The sequence below is a fragment of the Garra rufa genome, chromosome 6 (genome assembly GCF_049309525.1).
Source record: "Garra rufa chromosome 6, GarRuf1.0, whole genome shotgun sequence".
NCBI classification, from domain to species: domain Eukaryota; kingdom Metazoa; phylum Chordata; class Actinopteri; order Cypriniformes; family Cyprinidae; genus Garra; species Garra rufa.
This window is the reverse complement of record NC_133366.1, coordinates 17,521,511-17,542,347: the sequence shown is the minus strand read 5'-3', so window position 1 is coordinate 17,542,347 and position 20,837 is coordinate 17,521,511. Positions and strand designations below refer to the sequence as shown.

General features: G+C 34.5%; 1 protein-coding gene across 1 annotated transcript in view; it reads left to right on the top strand.

The window, feature by feature from the left end:
- The first annotated feature begins 596 nt into the window (after positions 1-596).
- Positions 597-20,837, top strand: part of tacr3a (tachykinin receptor 3a) — a 43,280-nt gene continuing 23,039 nt past the window's right edge. The window contains exons 1-3 of the mRNA XM_073842577.1: positions 597-964; positions 10,527-10,715; positions 13,103-13,253. Of these exons, the coding sequence (XP_073698678.1) occupies positions 597-964; positions 10,527-10,715; positions 13,103-13,253 (708 nt within the window). The remainder of the gene's footprint in view (positions 965-10,526; positions 10,716-13,102; positions 13,254-20,837) is intronic.

Sequence of the window (20,837 nt, the reverse complement as noted above, 5' to 3'; positions counted from 1 at the left end):
GTCTTTTTGTTGAGGCAACATGTCAAGATTTTGAATGCTGCAGCAATGTTCCATGATCCTCATGTGATTATATATAACTTAATACTATAACATTGCTTTTGGGCATAACAGCCTCTGCCCTTGTTTTTTTTTTTTTTTCTCCTGAACTACTGGGTATTGACCTGTTTCATAAATGTGTTTTACCCATTGATTCGATTCAGGATTCAGTCCAATTTGTCCTTGTCTGTACTTTAACTCTACACCGTGAATCAATCGATCACTTTCTCTCCCAGTGGCACTAGTTAGACCAGTTGTCACATTGTGCATGGCACTGCATCTGACTACAGAGTGTGTTGCGCTCTGGTTGCGTTCAACAGGAGTCAAGAGACGCGCATTTTAGAACTTGGAAACGATTTGCTTATCGAGACTGCAGATTTTTTTCAGTCAGTTCATTTTTGCATCGATTCCCACCACATCGACCATTGATAAGTGACATGTTGCCGTTTTCCTTTTGAGCACAAGATCTCTCTTGCGCGTGTTTGGAACAGTGTGCATCGCGCGCGGTCTCCAGCCCGCTTGAGATATTTTATATCAGAAGATTTCTGGACATTTTCGCCATGGCACCGCCACAGAACGGAACTAACCTAACGGGGAACTTTACTAACCAGTTCGTGCAGCCGCCGTGGCGCGTCGCGCTCTGGTCTGTGGCGTACAGCTCCATCCTGGCGATCGCGGTGTTCGGGAATCTGATCGTCATGTGGATCATTCTGGCTCACAAGCGGATGCGAACCGTCACCAATTACTTTCTGCTCAACCTGGCGTTTTCAGACGCGTCGATGGCCGCCTTCAACACTTTGATTAATTTTGTTTATGCCACACACGGTGACTGGTATTTTGGAGAAGCCTACTGTAAATTTCACAACTTTTTCCCCGTCACCTCCGTGTTTGCCAGCATTTACTCAATGAGCGCAATAGCAGTCGACAGGTAAAGTACATGTGCAGACATCATTAAATCACTCCACTGATGTCGTGTTTAATGTATACTTTCATTCATCCAGGGTTGGAAGTGCAGAGTCAGATACACTAAACCCTGCAACACAATTGCAATGAGCCTAAACTTTTTTGTTGTTGTTTTCAGAAATGCAATCCTTATATATATATATATATATATATATATATTAAAGGAATAATGAAATAAATATAGAAAAGTTCACAAAATTGACTCTAAAATGCAGTGTAGCCATCGATTAAAAATGAGATCTAAATTTATTTTATTTATTTATTTGGAACAATCAAATTGAAGGTCCTCTCTGTTTTTCTTTGTGTCACATGACGACAAAATGGCTTCCATGTTGATTAAATCACTCTGACTTTGATTTGACAGAAACAGTTCTTCGGATTTTCAGAATATATTTAAAAGTAATTTAAATGATAAATTAATAAAAACACAAAATATTTTATAATAATACTGTATAATAAATACATTGGATAACAAATAATATAATTTTCGATTTAGACATGTAGAAATATTTCATAGAAGAGATATTCAGTTTTTTATATTTATTGCATCATAAATTTGATTTTATTAATATTTTCCACAAATGTTAGTTTATAGTGATGTCACTTGTAGTGATGCAATAACTGGTTAGTTTTGACGCCATTTTATGACACCAATTATTATACTTTATAATAAATAAATAAATAAATAAATATTGAAATAAGTGAATGAATAAATTAATCAATGTTGAAAATAGTTTTCTAAAAAAAAAACTAGCAAAACTGACTCTTTGAAAATGTAACCATCAATCAAAAATTAAATATAAATATATTTGCATGTGCTTTATTATTTTTATATTTTATATTTATTTATTTATTTATTTATTTTTAACAATCAATTTAGAGGTCCTCTGTTTCAGATATTAAGAAAATTAAAACCAATTTTCAAAAATAAATTAATAAAAGCCCAAACATATTTTTTATAGAAATTACAATAACTATAATAATAATAATAATAATAACAATAACAATAATGTATGATAAAATACATTAGATAATAAATAATAATAATTCAGAAATGTAAAAACATTTCATAGAAGAGGTATTTAGTGTTTATAGGGATGTCACATGTAGTGATGCAATATATTGTTAGTTTTGACACCATTGCCCAATTAAATGATTCCCTTACAAAGCCAATTGTTATGCTTGACAATAAATAAATAAATCAATGTAGAAAATAGTTTTCTAAAAGGGTTTACAAAACTGATTTTCAAATGTAGTGTAATCATCGATTAAAAATTAAATATAAACATATTTTTATGTGCACACACACACACACACACACACACACACACACACACACACACACACACACACACACACACACACACACATGTTGGGTTTACATGTTTTATGGGGACATTCCATAGGCGTAATGGTTTTTATACTGTACAAACCGTACTTTCTATCGCCCTACACCTACCCTACACCTAAACCTAGCCCTCACAGGAGATTGTGCATACTTTTACTTCCTCAAAAAAACTCATTGTGCATGATTTATAAGCCTGTTTCCTCATGGGGACCTGAGAAATGTCCCCACAAGGTCAAAATCTACTGGTATTCCTATCCTTGTGGGGACATTTGGTCCCCATAACGTGATGAATACCAGGTACACACACACACACACACACACACACACACACACACACACACACACACACACACACACACACACACACACACACACACACACAAATTCATATTCCATGAAATGGAAAACATTTCATGGAATATGAATTTATATTTATTGCTACATTAATTTTATGGCATGTAATTTTATTAATATTTTCCACCATTGTTGGTTTATAGGTTTGTCACGTAACTGTTACATGTCTCCTGATGTTTCATGTCTTTTGCCTTTGTTTTGCACTGTTTGTCATTTGGTTTCTCCCTCTGTCTTCCCCCGTCTGTTTGTGATCATTTGGTTTAGTCCTTGGTTAATCATCATCTGTATCACCTGTGTTTCATGATTAGTTTACCTTTATAAGTCTGTCTTTAGTCCTTTGTCCGGTCATTAATGTTAACCTGTGTGTGGGGATGTCTCCTGTCCTACTGAAGAATTGCATTAAAGTGATTATTGTTTGGATCCTGTTGCCCATCTCGTCTTACCAGCACGTCACGTAACAGTAACTTATGCAATAATTGTTTAATTAATTGATTCCCATACAAACCCAGTTGGTACGCTATCCCCCTCTTTCTCCATTTTGTTTGATCTAAATATTCTATGCATACTTTGAATCTGATAGGGATTTGTATATATTTGACTGATTTGGTAAAGATAGATTTAAACTGTTAGTTATGTGTTATTTGTTAGCTGCTATTTGTTTGTTGTGCTCTGTGTGTCTGTCATTTTTCTTAAATGGCAAAAGTGCCTCAGGCAGTCCTTCCTACTCATAGCAGAATGCTTGACTTGAAGTGAATGGCTGTGCAATGATTGTGGATCGGTGAGCTCTGATAACTTATTTACAGCACCTTCAGGGGGCATCTTTGCAGGTGCAGATGCACATTCATTCTATTTGTGAAAATCACACAGTGCAGTTGAAACCATAAAAATCACTAGTATAATTTATTATACAATTCTTATCCTGAATTGAAAAGCTTCAAATTGAATTAGTTTTGATGATAAATCAGTGGTATTCTTTCAAATGTAAGGTCGGCAAGCAGTTGACACACTCAAATTATTGATTATTATTACTTTTGAAAATGTTAAAAGTCTAGTTTAATTTTACTCAGAATGGGTCGCTCATGGGGGCTGCCTTGTTGAGATCACATGACATCTATAAGTACAATTGTGTAATGAGTGCTTGCAAGAGCCATAATATTGTACTTATTAAATATCTTCAAATCAGTTAACCTCCACATCTGTAGTCATGCTTCTATTCTTCAAGTCTATTACATTGATCATCCTTCAAATTTGAAAGCTTTTTTATTGTGCACCATAAAATGTATTTGCTAAACATATTGGGTAGTGAAATGGATGCCACCAATTCAGTTGTAAATTAAGGACACAGTAGACCCAGTCAACAGAAATAGACAAATAGCTTGTATTTAGCATTTTAGGAGAGCTAGTGCTTTTATGGCAAGTGCTTATTGATCTTGATTTGTCCTTACCTCTAATCAGATTAGTTATTGGAGTATTGAGATTTTAAAAGAACAAAACTAATGTGAATGAGTGCAATTGATTGGAGATGTGTAGGACAGAAGCCACAAGATACTGAATCCTGAATACTTTAGAAAATCTCAGCGCTGTCTGAGACAAGTTATTTTACCACAAGCCATGGTTTGAAACTTTTGAGTTATGAGTCTTACAATTTAGTCTTACAAGTTTTTTGTAAGACCTACCTAGGTCTTTAGTATGCAAAGTATGTTTATACTTTCAGAAAAATGAACAAAAGTGCAAAAACACCTTTTAAAAGGTGCTAATTTAAACACTTTAGGTTCTAATGTGCATTTTTTAAGTTCTAATTTATACCATTTAGAGGTCAATAAAGTACAAAGATGAACCTTTTACTTCTTGTACCTTAGAATACAGTGATAGATGTGGAAATGGATGATTAAAAAGGTTTTTTAAATGGTTTTGAAAGCTTCTTATGCTCACCAGGGCTGCATTATGAAATCAAATATAGAAAAAACAGTAATATTGTAAAATATAATAATTTAAAACAACTATTCTATTTGAATAAAGTTTAAAATGTAATTTATTGCTTTGAGGGCAAAGCTGAAATTTAAGCAGCCATCACTCAAGGCTTTACTAACACATGATTCTTCAGAAATCATTCTAATGCCAATTTGGTGCTAAATTCTGAATTTAAAAAGGATTTAATTCAGGATTCTTTTCTTCAAAGTTTCTTGAACAAAACTTGTAACATTTGTAACATTATAAATGTCTTTACTGTCACTTTTGATCAATTTAATGCATCCTTGCTGAATGAAAGCATTAGTATTTAAAAAGTATTTAATTTTTTAGTATTTTTTGTTTTCTTTTTGTGTACTTTGCCACCCTCACGGAAGTCATGCTGAGCCATTTTAATCATCCTTTTCCTCTCAGCACCCTGCTGATTAGGCATCTCAGACTTTAATCTCACAAACTAAGTAATGTGAAAATAATGCGTATTAAATGGGACTTTTGAACTTCATCAGTAACCTTCCCCGATATGGACGATTAGTTTGGTACAGTGTGCAAATGTCAGTATATTTGGGTACTTCCTTAGATAAATTATTTTTGGTGCTATCTATGGCACTTGCATCATGAGTAGTATGAGTTCTACAGTTAGTGAAAGATGAATTTTCAGAGTTATGCAATGCGAGCAATGAGTGCAAGAGTTAGATAGATTGTGTATTCTGACAGACAACACTATAATGTCTAAACTATACACTTTTTCTGTGTCCTGTCAGTGGAACTCATGTCAGAAAGGGAGTTGTCTTTTCACACTAGTGTAAATGATGGAAGCAGCATAGCTTTTGCTTATGTTTAAGATTGATACCTAAAGCTCATGGCCTGAAGCTAGCATTTCTGTCACAGGCTGACCTTGACTATGACTTTTAGTTAAATGTCAGGTTAATCAGATATAATGCTCATTAATATGAATTGAGATCACTCTAAAATCAACATAGCAAGCTATTATAACATAGATTAACTGTTTTTTTCTGTTGTTTTCATATGTATAAGATGCTTAAAGGTTCACTCCTGAATTTAAATTTCATGATAATTTACTCACCCCCATGTCATCTAAGATGTTAATTGCTTTCCCAATCCCAGCAAATCCAACATGACTATGTAGTCAAGCTAGTGCAAGACGAGCATTTGTGGTTAAAAATTTGAACATTATATATATTTTTTTTTAGAAAATAACCAATTGTTTTGCTAGAAAAGACGTCACACGTGACATGGGGGAAGTTCCGACCCAGTGTTTACAAAGCGAATGTGCAAAGAAAGTCAAAAGCCCTTTACAAAAAACGATGTTGGGCGATTTTAAAATTGGAGGCGAAAATAAAATGTAGTTTTTTGCCATATCCTACCTTTTTGAACCGAAGTACACAATTGAAGAACTAACCGTACGTTCGTTTTTTCTCGCAACTAATTATGTAATGTGTGAAGTTGTAGATGTGCAAGATGAGCATTTGTGGTTAAAAAGTACTCCCCCCCCCCCCCCCCTTTTTAAAAAAAAAATTTCACTAGATAGACTCTTATTCATTGGCTAGAGCTCTTTGAAGCTGCATTGAAACTGCAATTTGGACCTTCAACCCATTGGCCACCATTGAAGTCCACTATATGGAGAAAAATCCTGGAAGGTTTTCCTCAAAAACCTTCATTTCTTTTCGACTGAAGAAAGAAAGACATGAACTTTTTGAATGGCATAGGGGTGAGCACGTTATCAAGAAATTTCAATTCAGGAATGAACTAATCCTTTAAAAGATGAGTTGGCAATGAGCTGATCCATTTTTTTTTTCATTACAATTCTGATATATAGTGATTTATTCTGAAAAGTGGACTTGTTTTGAGGATGTTACAAACTTTTTTCCCCATTACTGTAAAACCAGAAGTACAGTAAGTTCAATTAAAAAGGTTCTATCATTGGCAAAACAAACTTTCATTGATGTTTTGAGATAAATCAAGTTACTAATTAACTCCAAATCAAAAGTACAATAAAAACATTAGACCATTTATTGAAACTCAGCTGCAAAAATGACTTGATTTTGTGTTTCAGCCTGAACTTTTTATCTCCCCATATCCTCTTTCAAGGTCCCTAATAATTTCAGTCTGATATGAACAGTCCGAACAGCAAATTTCAGCATGGGTTATTTTCACATGTCACAGTGTAATGCAGGCTTTTCAATGATATTTAATACTGAAGGATGAAAAATGGATGTGGTCATGAGAACCCCAAAAACCTTTACTAATAATATTAAGTGGACCTTGGTATAAAACCAAAAACAAAATGTGTGAAATAACCCCTTTAATATATGAAAAATGTGTTGTTTTTTTGCAAGCAGTATACATTAGCAACCAAAACATACCACAGTAGAGAAATTATAACCCAGATTCTGTCTGAGAGTTCTTCACAGTTATTTCCTGTGCTCAAAATGTCACATAGTGCTCGTGGCTCCAGGCTACATATTTCACAGCCCACATTTGCTGTTACTGTTGTTTTGCTGGTAGGCTGTCACTACTCTTATATACAGAGCAATTGTGACGTCTGCAGGAATTTGCAGTGGGTCAGTGTGCTTACGCGGCTGCATTTGGATGAAAGTGTGAGATTTATGCTGACACCACTTGCCCAGATATTTTTTTCAGTACGATAAATGTTTAATTTTACTGTCAGAGAGATGGCATTGCTAACAAAACCTCATTCTGTTGGTTTATGAAACTTTAATGAAACTGTTATGTGCAACATTTCTAAAGAATACTGGAGGCCATTAGGTTCAATCTCAGTTCAAACATTTTTTCATCAGTGGCATTACACTTCAGTGCGATGTTATTTAGCTGACTGGTTTTACATGAATAGCGTACAAAACAGGGCTTGAAACTCTAAAATAGCTAAACTGGTCTGCTGTATTTATGTATCGTAGAGATGCCACAATATCAGATTTTTTTTCTATGAACTGCTACTGATTTTACAATTGCTATGTCACTTAGCATTGCAATTAAAATATACATTATCCATATGGAAAAAACACAGATAAACCATATATCACGATTATCAACAATATCGGTATATTGCAACACCCCTAACACGGTAACCATTTTTTGTTATTTCAATATCACGATTAGTGCCAATACCAATGTATTGCGACACCCCAAATTAACACAATAACAATATTTCATTATTTCAATATCACAAGTATCACCAATATCGGTATATTCAAACACAACTAACATGTAACGATATTTCATCATTTTAATATCATGATTATTGTCAATACCGGTATATTGCAACACCCCAATTAACACAGTAAAAATATTTAATTATTTCAATATCACAATTATCGCCAATATCGGTATATTGCAACACCCCTAACACGGTAACCATTTTTTATTATTTCAATATCACGATTAGTGCCAATACCAATGTATTGCGACACCCCAAATTAACACAATAACAATATTTCATTATTTCAATATCACAATTATCACCAATATCGGTATATTCAAACACAACTAACATGTAACGATATTTCATCATTTTAATATCATGATTATTGTCAATACCGGTATATTGCAACACCCCAATTAACACAGCAAAAATATTTCATTATTTCAATATCACAATTATCACCAATATCGGTATATTGCAACACAACTAACATGTAACAATATTTCAGCATTTCAATATCATGATTATTGTCAATACCGGTATATTGTGACACCCCAATTAACATAGTAAAAATATTTCATTATTTCAATATCACAATTATCGCCAATATCGGTATATTGCAACACCCCTAACACGGTAACGATATTTCATTATTTCAATATCATGATTATTGCCTTTACCGGTATATTGCAACACCCCTAACACAGTAACAGTATTTCATTATTTTAACATCATGATTATCACCAGTACCGGTATATTTCGACACCACAATTAACATGGTAACAATATTTCATTATTTCAATATCACAATTATCGCCAATATCGGTATATTGCAACACTCCTAACACGGTAACGATATTTCATTATTTCAATATCACGGTTATCGCCAGTATCGGTATATTGCAACACCCCTAACACGGTAACAATATTTCATTATTTCAATATCATGATTATCGCCAATATCGGTATATTGCAACACTCCTAACACGGTAACGATATTTCATTATTTCAATATCACGGTTATCGCCAGTATCGGTATATTGCAACACCCCTAACACGGTAACAATATTTCATTATTTCAATATCACAATTATCGCCAATATCGGTATATTGCAACACTCCTAACACGGTAACGATATTTCATTATTTCAATATCACGGTTATCGCCAGTATCGGTATATTGCAACACCCCTAACACGGTAACAATATTTCATTATTTCAATATCATGATTATTGCCAATATCGGTATATTGCAACACCCCTAACATGGTAACGATATTTCATAATTTCAATATTACAATTATTGTCAATACCGCTATATTGCGACACCCCAATTAACACGTAAAATATTTCATTATTTCAATCTTACAATTATTGCCAGTAACGGTATATTGCAACACCCCTAACATGGTAATGATATTTCATTATTTCAATATCACGGTTATCGCCAATAACAGTGTATCGTGACTCCCCAAATTAACACAGTACCGATATTTTATTATTTCAATATCATGATTATCGCCAATAATGGCATATCGCAACACCCCAAATTAACACAGTAGCAATGTTTCATTATTTCAGTATCACGATTATTGCCTTTACCGGTATATTATTTCAATATCACAATTACCGTCAATACCGGTGTATCATGACACCCCTAATTATAACCTTTTATTGCCTAAATTAAGATGTTACTCAGCCGTGGCTTGCCAAACATTCGATTAAAAAAAAAAGTGAAACAAAATGCTAGGTTTCTTAGATGTTTTGAAGGTTGAATGGCAAACAAACAAATAAACAAATAAGTAACCAATCTAGCATGGAAAGATAAAATAAAGATAAAAATCAAATAAAGCCAAAATTTGATGTTTAAGACTAGCTTTTCGTGCTAGGGTATTCATTTATGCAAAATAATTGATAAATAACAGCATTAGTTTCTTTAATGGGATGCCAAATTGTGCTCTATTCATAAAATGTGTTGGCTTGTATGAATGTGGCAACTTAACACATCACAGCATGACATAATGAGCTGTTTTTAATTGCAGTATATTAATTAATCTACATTTGTGAATGTTTACTAGATACATGCTGAGATTTCTATTCATGACTAATATAACTAATACACAGTGTACCCTTCCGTCGTCTTTCCTGTTGTTTATCCAAGATGCCTACATAAGTGCTTTGACATCCATGTCGTCCATATCCCGAAATAACCTTCTCTGCCCAAGAGTATAATTGGCTGTCTAATAAGCCATTCACTGCTTACAAGAGTGAGTCGTTAACAAAGCAAATGGCCTATTATCACTCTTGAATGGTTTTGAATATGTTAACCAAAGAGGCTTAGCCTTACATTATGGTCCAGAGTTCACAAGTAATCAATGGCATATGATTGGCAGTGTTTCTGCATTTAAAATGAAGAGTTGGAGTAAAAGTTCAGTTCTTCGTATTACTGTAGTTATTTCGAGAGAGCTTACACCTACTGCAGCAACAGATATGAATGGTCTCTTTGATGTGATCCATTATCAATCAGCTATTAGATCATTACACAACCTGCAAATTGAAAATTGCCCAACTGTGGTGTGCCTTTGATGTTTTATCATATTGATGTTATTTGAAGCCGTGTTTCGGACTGTATCTGAGGCGTGAGATTGAACAGAATCATGTGTTTGTGTTGTGCAGGTACATGGCCATCATCCATCCCCTGAAACCACGTCTCTCAGCCACAGCCACTAAGGTGATCATTGTGTGTATTTGGGTGCTGGCTGTGGTTTTGGCCTTTCCTCTCTGTTTCTTTTCAACCATCAAAAAATTACCCAAGCGGACCCTCTGTTACGTTGCCTGGCCGAGACCTTCAGAGGACCCTTTCATGTGAGAGCTCTTTAAATATGCATGCACAATTTTCTTCCCTTCCGTTCAGTTTATTTGTAAAGCACTTTGAGGTACAATATTGTACAATAATTTTTGTTGTGGTTTTATTGACAACTACTACTAATTATAATAATATTTATAATAATTTATAATAATTATTAACATAATCAACAAGTATTATTATTATTATTATTATTATTATTATTAATAGTAATAATAATAATAATTATTATTAAATATAATAATTATTATTATTAATAATAATTAACATCATCAATCATTTTTTTATTATTATCATTAACAGCTATTATTAAAATTATTGCAATTATTATTCATTAGTATTACTGTTATTATTATTAATTTTTTATTATTAATAATTAATAATAGTAATTGTTATTTGTTGTGGTGGTGATTTTATCAACAACTACCACTAATTATATTAATATTTATAATATAATGATATTTAAAATAATTTAAAGTAATAATAATAATAATTGTTGTGGTGGTGATTTTATTAACTACTACTACTAATTATAGAAATATTTATAATATAATGATATTTATAATAATTTAAAGTAATAATAATAATTGTGGTGGTGGTGGTTTTATTAACTATTACTAATAATTATAATAATATTTATAATATAGACCCAAAGAAAAAAAGTGTCTCTTTTTTGTTGTTTTTTTGTGATTTCCTACATCCTTTGGGTTAAAAAAGAATTCTACAATTTAGAGTTTTTACGTTTTGTTTTTATTTTTAATTTTACAGCATGTCCACTGTAGTGGACCACAGGACGATTTTAGTTCGAAACGACAGCCAAACTCAGACAACAAAACTGTACAGAATATGGCTGTAAAGGGATATTAATCCAACATTTATGTAACAAAAACAAAACAACTGAAATCAAGCATTTTCCATAACTTGCAATGAGTCTGTTACGGCGCTGTGCAGGAATTTTGGCCCACTCATCTTGGCAGAATTGTTGTAATTCAGCCACATTGGAGGGTTTTCGAGCATGGACCGCCTTTTTAAGGTCATGCTGTGGGCATCTCAATAGGATTCAGGTCAGGACTTTGGCTAGGCCACTCCAAAGTCTTCATTTTGTTTTTCTTTAACCATTCAGAAGTGAATTTGCTGGTGTGCATTGTCCTGCTGCAGAACCACAGAGTGCGGCATCTTTCCTGTTCTTCCTTTTCTGTCTCTGTGTCTGTCTCAGTCTGCTCATCTGAGTCTCCTGCAATTTCTTCCTCTTCTTCAACATCTTCTTGTATGTTACATTCAAATTTATCCTCATCTGACAGCTCTAAGTCAGAGTCTCCCTCAACTATCTTATAAAAATCCTCTCTGCTTCAGTTCTGCCTCATACAACATGCAGTCATTAATTACATTAAGATGGTCCTGATGTCCACTATAGTTGACATTTAAAAAAGGATGATATTTTGAATCATAAACAATTTAACAGCTTTGAAAGCTAAATGTATTGTTACTGACACTTTAATAAACAAATATATATGTGATAATAATAGTAAAAAACATGTAAAAAAGCAAAATTTTACATATCTCTCTCCTTCCCATAAAATGTGCTCATTTGTATGCCGGCCATTTTGGATTCAGTGTAAGAAGTGGTTCCTAGCATGCCAGCCAATCAAATGACATATCACTAGAAAGCCCAGGATGTCCTCTGCACAGTACAACAGGACTTGACAGAGTAGCTCAAAAATCAACAACAAATGTTTTTATTATCATTAACAGCTATTATAATTATTGGTATTATTAATTAGTATTACTGTTGTAATATCAAGACAACTATTGTTATTATTAGTAACAATAACAACAATACTACTACTATTACTAGTAGTAGTAGTAGTTGTTGTTGTTGATGTTAGTAATAATAATAATAATAATAATAATAATATTTATGGCTGTTGTTTTTAACTATTATAAAATATTCATAATAGTTTTAATTAATATTATTAATAATTATTTTATTAGTAGTATTAGTAAAATCAACAACATTAACACTATTTAATGTTATATAATATAATTCAGTGTTCACAAGTGTTTTTATTGCAGTCCTTTTTTTTATGAGACTGCATTATTTCTAAAGTTATTGCAGAACTGTGAGGTTGGATGCAAGGCTGAAACTGAATAAATCTGAAATTACACTGTAGGATTTGTGCCACAATTTTGGCTATGCAAGATATTTTGGGCAACACTGAGCTTTTCCCGAAATCTCTTGGAGTCAAATACAGTCTGGCAAGTAAAAAAGCAGCAAGAATGCAATAATTACATAGTGTGTAAACAATGTTAGTGATTTCCATGTTTGTCTAAGAATTGTATCTTCATTGGCAGCGCAAGTGCTACATTTATCTCTCTCTGGTTACAGGTATCATATCATAGTAGCCTTGCTGGTGTACATTCTGCCCCTGGTGGTCATGGGAATTACTTACACTATTGTCGGGTTGACGCTTTGGGGAGGAGAGATTCCTGGAGACTCATCAGACAACTATCAGGGCCAACTGCGAGCCAAAAGGAAGGTAAGCAGTTCACGTTCTTGAGGGTCTGTTAGATTGACTCTTATATCACATCGTCTCATCAGAGCCTTTGAGCTGGAACAGAAGTACAAGTGCAGAAAAGTAAAAAAGAACAGATTGTTATAATAGCAAACCAGGTGGTCCAGTGTTTGGGCAGTGAAATGTAAGTGGTCAACAAATACTAATCCCAGGTGTTCTAGATGTCAAACCCAGATGTACAGTAATGTTGATTTTCGACTGAAACACTCGCAAACATCAGTGTAAACACGTCGCACAATTACATTTAATTGGTCATTACATTTGGGATCAATAACATATTAGAGAGGGAAGTTCTTTAAAGAAAATGGAAAGGGCTGGATAGTCCGACAGGTCATTTAGATCATGTGCATGAGGAAGTCAATGAAACAGAATGATAGATAAAGAGATGCAGACAGTGATAAACCCAGACAGGGCTGTCCTTCAGTTAGTTTTGTTTTTTCGTTCACAAGTACCGCCAGCCACGGTGAAGGAAAATGGGCTAGATGTTTGTCAGACTAATTAAATGTTAATATTTGCTCTTGTTATGGAGATTATAGCAGCAATTGGGACCAGCAGGCAGAATCTGAGCTGTCAATCATTGTTATGCAGAACTCTCACTGGTTTTGATGAAATTGTAAAACTGAGCAGTGAGTTCAGTCTTCAGCGGTTGTCGATTTGCAGCAGGGGTGGACAGTAACTGGGAAGATTTACTTCTTTTGTACTTAAATCTTTCAACTTTCTGTACTTTACTGGAGTCGTTTTATTTTGAGTAACTTTTACTTTTACTCCACTACATTCCAAAGCATAAGATCATACTTTTGTCTTCACTACATTTCATAAAACATATTGTTAGTCCTTTGCAGAAGCAGTATCTGATTTTTATTCAACCACCAAGACAGATTACATCTGAGGGAAAAAGAAAAGGATGTGATGTTCAGAACATGGTAACTACAGTAATTATTAAAGTGGGAAGTAATGCCCTCTGGGGGCATTTGGCCAGGGGTGTTTTTACACCACAGACAAGGTTTGAGAAGAAAATAATTATAATGAAAATATATTTCCTTAAAATGTTCTTCCTAACTTCAGGCCTTATTCTCATATCATATATAACTGTGACATTCTGCAAAACAAGTGTTTTCTCAAAGGTACATCACAGTGTAAGCTTCACAGTGAACATTACTACATCACTCTCGTCAGAGTAGTCCATATCAACAACAAAAATATACCTTGACTTGATTTTTGGAAAAATATCAACCCATATCCAAACCAGAGTTTTTAATCTTGTAGAGAATTTTGGTTAGCTCAAAGAATTTAAGATGATCAATATATGTGTGTATATGCATGAGACTGTTTCTCTCATCACATATACACTGCAAAACTCCACCAGGTCTTATGACCAATGAATAGGATGAAATGAGTTATTTAAAACATACATTTCAGTCAGGGAAAGTAGTTTAACTCACAGGAAATCGTGTATAATAATCGTCATTAAATATACGCAATTTCCAGTTTCTGATCAGTAACAGTAATAATGATATCGACTGGTTTCTTTGTCCAGCAAATTGTTCAGTGATACCCATTACTCTGACGTTGGCCCGTCGTCACGGCAACGTATTTTACTAATCAGAACGGAGTTAAAACAATTGAACAGAATAGGGCTTAAGGTAGCAATATGAGATCGACACAGTTTAAGTGACTTTTGTAATGTAAGCATTCAGCACAGAGAATCATTATATGTGAATATATGGTTGTTTATTAAACTATTCTACTTACAAACGATCGCACATAGACAAACGTACATAAAACACAAATAGACAGAGAACGCGTGAGAGAGTAAGAGAGAGAGAGAGAGAGAGAGAGAGAGTAAGAGAGAGAGAGAGAGAGACAGAAAGTGAGTTTGCAAAGGGACAGGAATGAAACGGTTCTGAACATCCTGAAATCGTTTCTTTTATAAAACGCCTTAAACGCAGCTATCTACGTTTGTAGAAAGGACGGATACTTGCAAGCTTGTTGTTGTTGTGCATTGGTTCCGTATGTGTTCAGTTCAGAAAGTCCTTTCCAGTTCCTTGAGAGTATTGCAGGCCTCATCATCTCCAATGCTAGGTGAGCCCCCCCCCCCCCCCCCCCCCCCCCCCCATGGATCTGGGGGGGGAGGTGCGGGTGACGTGTCTTTGAGTCCAGAAGGCAAGAGAGTGAGAGAGAGATGAGGGAAGGTTTATAAACCTGTAGGTCGTTCACGCCCACAGTTGGACCTTGTCCAATCCGGTTGATCTGAGTTTTGGAGGGAAGATTGAAAGTCTTTGTCTCTCAAAATGGTGTTTCGCATGTGGAAGCTGATTGGTTGTTTGGCCACAAAACTTTCAAAAGTTCAATAATACATATAAAGCAAGGAGTTATTAAGATGCCACAAACATTAACATTTAGGGAATAATAAATGCTGCTCATAGACACCAAACATGATCTATGTATCTTCTCGTTTGACTGAGTGATTCTAAATGTGAGAGTCTTAGCATGCACAATAATTCACCTATTGCGGATTAATGTTTGAGGCCGGCATACATAACAGAAACAACAATATAAGAAAAGGTAACACATTGATACGTGTACATTTCTATATAACTGTATGTGGGACTGTATGTCTGAATAAGGAAAGTGTATCTGCATTTCTGTAAGAGTCTTATCTTGATGGTGGGGGGATGAGCTGGATAGTGAACAGAGGTCTGGCTCATAGCACATAGGTGTTAATCATGGGGGAGAAGTCATTTAAGGAATATAACTAGTTATTTCATGTCTGATGGGCTCCAGGCACTACAATCTTATAGTTATAACGTTTTCATTATTTTTATTTTTATTTTTTGGCCATAATCCAGCTATTTTACTTTATCTTATGAACCAGGCCAGCATGAGTTTAGTTGCACTTATTTGATCATGTTTTATCCAATCACTAATTTTTATTAGGGCTGTCAATCAATTAAAAAAGTGAATTAATTAGAGTAAATACATGATATGCTGAATAACTGATCACAATTGGTCACATTACTATTATTATTTCAGAAAATTTAAGTTTTGTCGTCATTTACTCAGCCTCATGTTGTTCCAAACTGGTATTTTTTTTTCGGTGGAACACAAATGATGTTTTGAAGGTAACCAAACTATGGAATAGGGCTGTCCCCGACTATGAATTTTCATAGTCGAATCAGAATTTTCGAATCTTTCTATAGTCGACCGATAGTCGAATCATCTAGGCCTATGTGTGTGTGTGTGTGTGTGTGTGTGTGTGAATGGGTTGGGAGGGGCACGACACTATAGTCAGCAGGAGGGTAAAACAGTTTTTATTTTATTTTACACACTGCACACAGCAACAACTTTTAATAAAGCGACCAAAACTGCCTGCCAACTGACAGACGAACTTATTTAGGTTTAAATAAAAACACAGAACGCGTCTTTTAGTTCTAAAAACGCGAGGCGCACAGCACTGCCTTTTTTGCTAAGCAACGACCGAAACAGCTGTCCTGTCAGTCAAATCAAAGGATTATAGCGCGAACGCTCTAAAATCTTAGTTTTTTGCTGTTAAGTAAACTGTCATATTAGCAGAAACCCTAAATAATACAGCTCCTGGTTACCCACGATAGACACCAAAGGTTTCTCCTCCATTTCTTGCAGTCTCCGGACTTTTTAAGCGACGGTAAACTTTCGCCATCACAACAGAAGGCCCGCCTCTCCATTCATTCGATTGGACAATGGAAAAGAACGCGAATGACGTTGGGCGTTTTTCCGCTCAGAGTTGATTTTTTTTTTCAACTTCAGGCGCTCAGTCAGAGCGCTCCTGCAAAAACGCGAGGCGCGGGGGGCGCATAAACAGAGCGCAGAACGCTCACTGCCAACAGAAAACCATTCAAAAGAGGCGCCTCCAATTGCAAAAACGCGTTCGGTGTGATCGCCGCCTAATCCCTGCCGTCAAAATGGTCCGCATCTCATCATGGATCAGGGCAAGTGAAAATTAAATCTGTCACAGGGGTGGTTAGATTTATTCACAAACACGTTAAAAATATTTATTGAACGCTTCTTTCTTTTCACTTTTGTTTTTACTGCATTATCATAATCAAAGGCTGTATATAACGTAATATAACCGTACAAAACCAGTAGTTCTGTGTGCAATTAGACATTGAGCACCCCCATATTGCCAAAATGGTATGATGCTCGTTTCACCCGCGAAGATTCGACTGTGAGATCGGTGGTCGAATCAGGCTCCGCATATCGATGCATCGAATCTTCGACTATTCGGGGACAGCCCTACTATGGAAGTCTGTTTCCACCACTGAATAAAAAAAAAGGTAATTGCAACTTATTTCCTCAATTCTGATTTTTTTTTTCAGAATTGTAAGTTTATATCTAGATGACTTTATAATATGCAGTTGTGAGTTATTAAGTCAGAATTGTAAGATATAAACTTGCAATTCTAAGGACATATAAGTCTTTTTTCTCCCCTCAGAACTGGTCATTATAACTCACAATAGCAAGTTTATATCTCACAATTCTGAGAAAAAAGTCATAATTGCGACTTTCTTGCAATTCAAACTTAATTTCTCAGAATTGTGAGTTTATATCTTGCAATTTTGCCTTTATAACTTACAATTATGAGTTCATATCTCCCAATTCTGAGAAAAAAAGTTGGAAATGTGAGATGTAAACTCGCAATTGGGAGAAAAAAGTCAAAATTTTAAGATAAAAAGGCACAATTCATTTTTTTTTTAATTCTTTATTTGGTGGCGGAAACAGGCTTCCATACATACACCAAACATTTTATTCCACAGAAGAAAAAGTCATACAGGTAGAAATTACAGTACGTGTCCTTAGGAGTCAATAAGTTGCTTGTTTTATTTTTATATAATTTTAACATAAATGAACATCAAAAACAAACAAATCAACAACAGATCTACAGTTCATACCAAGTTTGTTTGTCTGTGTATTGTAAAAATGTGCTAGACAGATGCCTTTGGCCATTTCTTTCTGTTCAGCTGTTTTAAAATACAAGATGGCATTGTGTGAACAGCTCTACTCAATCTGTGCCACCTGTTAGAGGTGTTGCATGTAGTATAGATGAGGGGTCATAAAAAGATGTGTTTAATGATTGATGATTATTACACTAAATTAAGAAGATTAACAAACTGACAGCCCTAGCATTACTATATAAATCTTCAAGCTTAAAACAGATGAGCCACAGCTGCACATCTATATTTGATATTATATTATATATTTTATATATACAGTACAGACCAAAAGTTTGGACACACCTTCTCATTCAAATGAATGAGAAGGTGTGTCCAAACTTTTGGTCTGTACTGTATATTTTTCTGTTTATTAAAGTTTTTACTCTACATTTGTGCAGTTTTCAGTGGGTTAGTGATATTAAAAAAAAAAAAAAATATATATATATATATATTATTATTTTTTTTTTTTTTTTAATGGGTTTTTATACAAAAACTGTTTTTTTTTAATGTAAAATTCACATTTCTAACTTTAATTCATGGGGATAACATGGATAATTTCACATGGTTTAGTGTAAGATTTTTGCCCATCTTTTGGAAAATCCAGTTTTAAAAGTAAAAAGAAACAACTACAAATAACTTTTACCAGTAGGTGGCTGCAGAGCTCCACTATTTGCTATTTGCTATTTGACCACCTGAAAGATATTTTTTCACAAGTTTTTTCAGTTGAATTTAGGGATGGCGAAAACTAAAAAATTTCTTGACCGACCACCGAGCCTCATTAGCCGGTTGAAACCGGTTAACCGATTAGTTTAAAATATGGTACGCTATTTGAAATAACAGCCATTTCGAGCCGCGCCTGCAATTTCGCAACTCTGTCGCATCTCTCTGCCGCTCTGCCTCCCGCACACACACACACACACACACACACACACACACACACACACACACACACACACACACACACACACACACACACACTGCCACTCACGTCACTTTTTAAAAATCCCCTAGGATATTATTTTTGTTGAAATTAAACAAACGAGTAAATTACTATTTAAAAAATTGGTTGTTAGTAGGACTGGACCAGAATATTCAAATCGAATATTCGTTCGGTGGGTTGGCAATCGATTTTAAATTTTGAGATTCAATATTCGTTTTTTTTTTCCCATACACCTTGCATCCCCCGCAAAACGGTTCTCATTTGCGCTTAAATATGAATGAAGAAGATCAGACTGCCGCGCCACTAACACAGAAACAGCAAAAAAAAAAAAAAAAGAGAGAGAAATTGAGTAATATTTGAGAGACACTATGAAGTACAGTCGGGCCCACTTAAATGGTTTAAGCAAAACTAGGGCTGTGACTGTCGTAATGACAACTGCGCCTCTGCTTTAAATACACGCATAAAGCTGACCGCAAAGCCCCAGCAAAAATAATTACCATGAATGTGTCGGGGAAAAAGTAGGGAGATATTTGAATTATTTATTAAAAAACTGGTATTTGACACAAAGATGAAGTTGATCCTGATGCCATTTGCTCATTGACGCGGCTTTAATACCTGCATATGCATTAGGCCTATAGCTATTGGATTTGGAAGAGTTTTGTTTTCGATTTGAATTATTTAAATTATTTTTTTTACAGTTTCGGATGATATATTAGTCTTACCTTTATGAGCAAAAATGAAGTTTCACATAGCGCTGGCTGGCGCTTCCATGTTCTGCAAAGCGTGCTTATACCTATGGGTTTTAATTGAAATCGCGATGACTTGGTCGTTACTTTAAAAAACAAAAACTTAAATTTAACAAATAAAAAGTGTTCCAAATATATGTCTAAATTAACTTTATAACCTAAATAAACGAAAATAAATCTAATCACTTTGCTATTAAAAACAGCAGCTGTGCAGTGGGGAAGAGAAAGAGAAAACAGACCGGTTCCAGTCGGACTTGGGCCAGTAATTCTGATGAGCTGTCGGAGAAGGTCCGGGCGAGGTTTTAGTAATGTTTGCAACGAATGTTTCTTAAATAGCCGATTTAACATTATTATTTAGGCTAGATTCATATTTAAATGTATTATTTATTTGATTTATTTTAGCGTTTTGTAGGCTGATTGTTCACTGACGGAAGTGCTCAAATAAACACGCACGTTTGTTAATAATGTTTGGGCCTCATTTATTTTGGGTTTCAACATAATATACATAGGCTGTGTATTTTATATAGGCTTATATACACAAACGTTATATATAATGTATATATATTTATTTATAAATAATTTAGATACGAATAATTTATTTATTTATAAACACCGCGCCATTTTTTTCGTTCTTCTTTTATTTAAATAGCCTAACCTTCACGGTGCCAATTACTGTGCTAATTTCTGATTTGGGAGTGATTTGTTTGTTAAAATTTTTTAGGCTAACGTTACCTTATTAAAAGTATTGCACTTAACAGACATGTGTGTTTTGTATCACTAGCGCGGTGTCCGTTCATGAAGCATATAAGCTCTGCCTGCGTGAGGCGCGTCGCATCCAGCAATGTTCTATTACAATTTATTAATTCTGAACGTGTGGTGTGTCCATATTGCA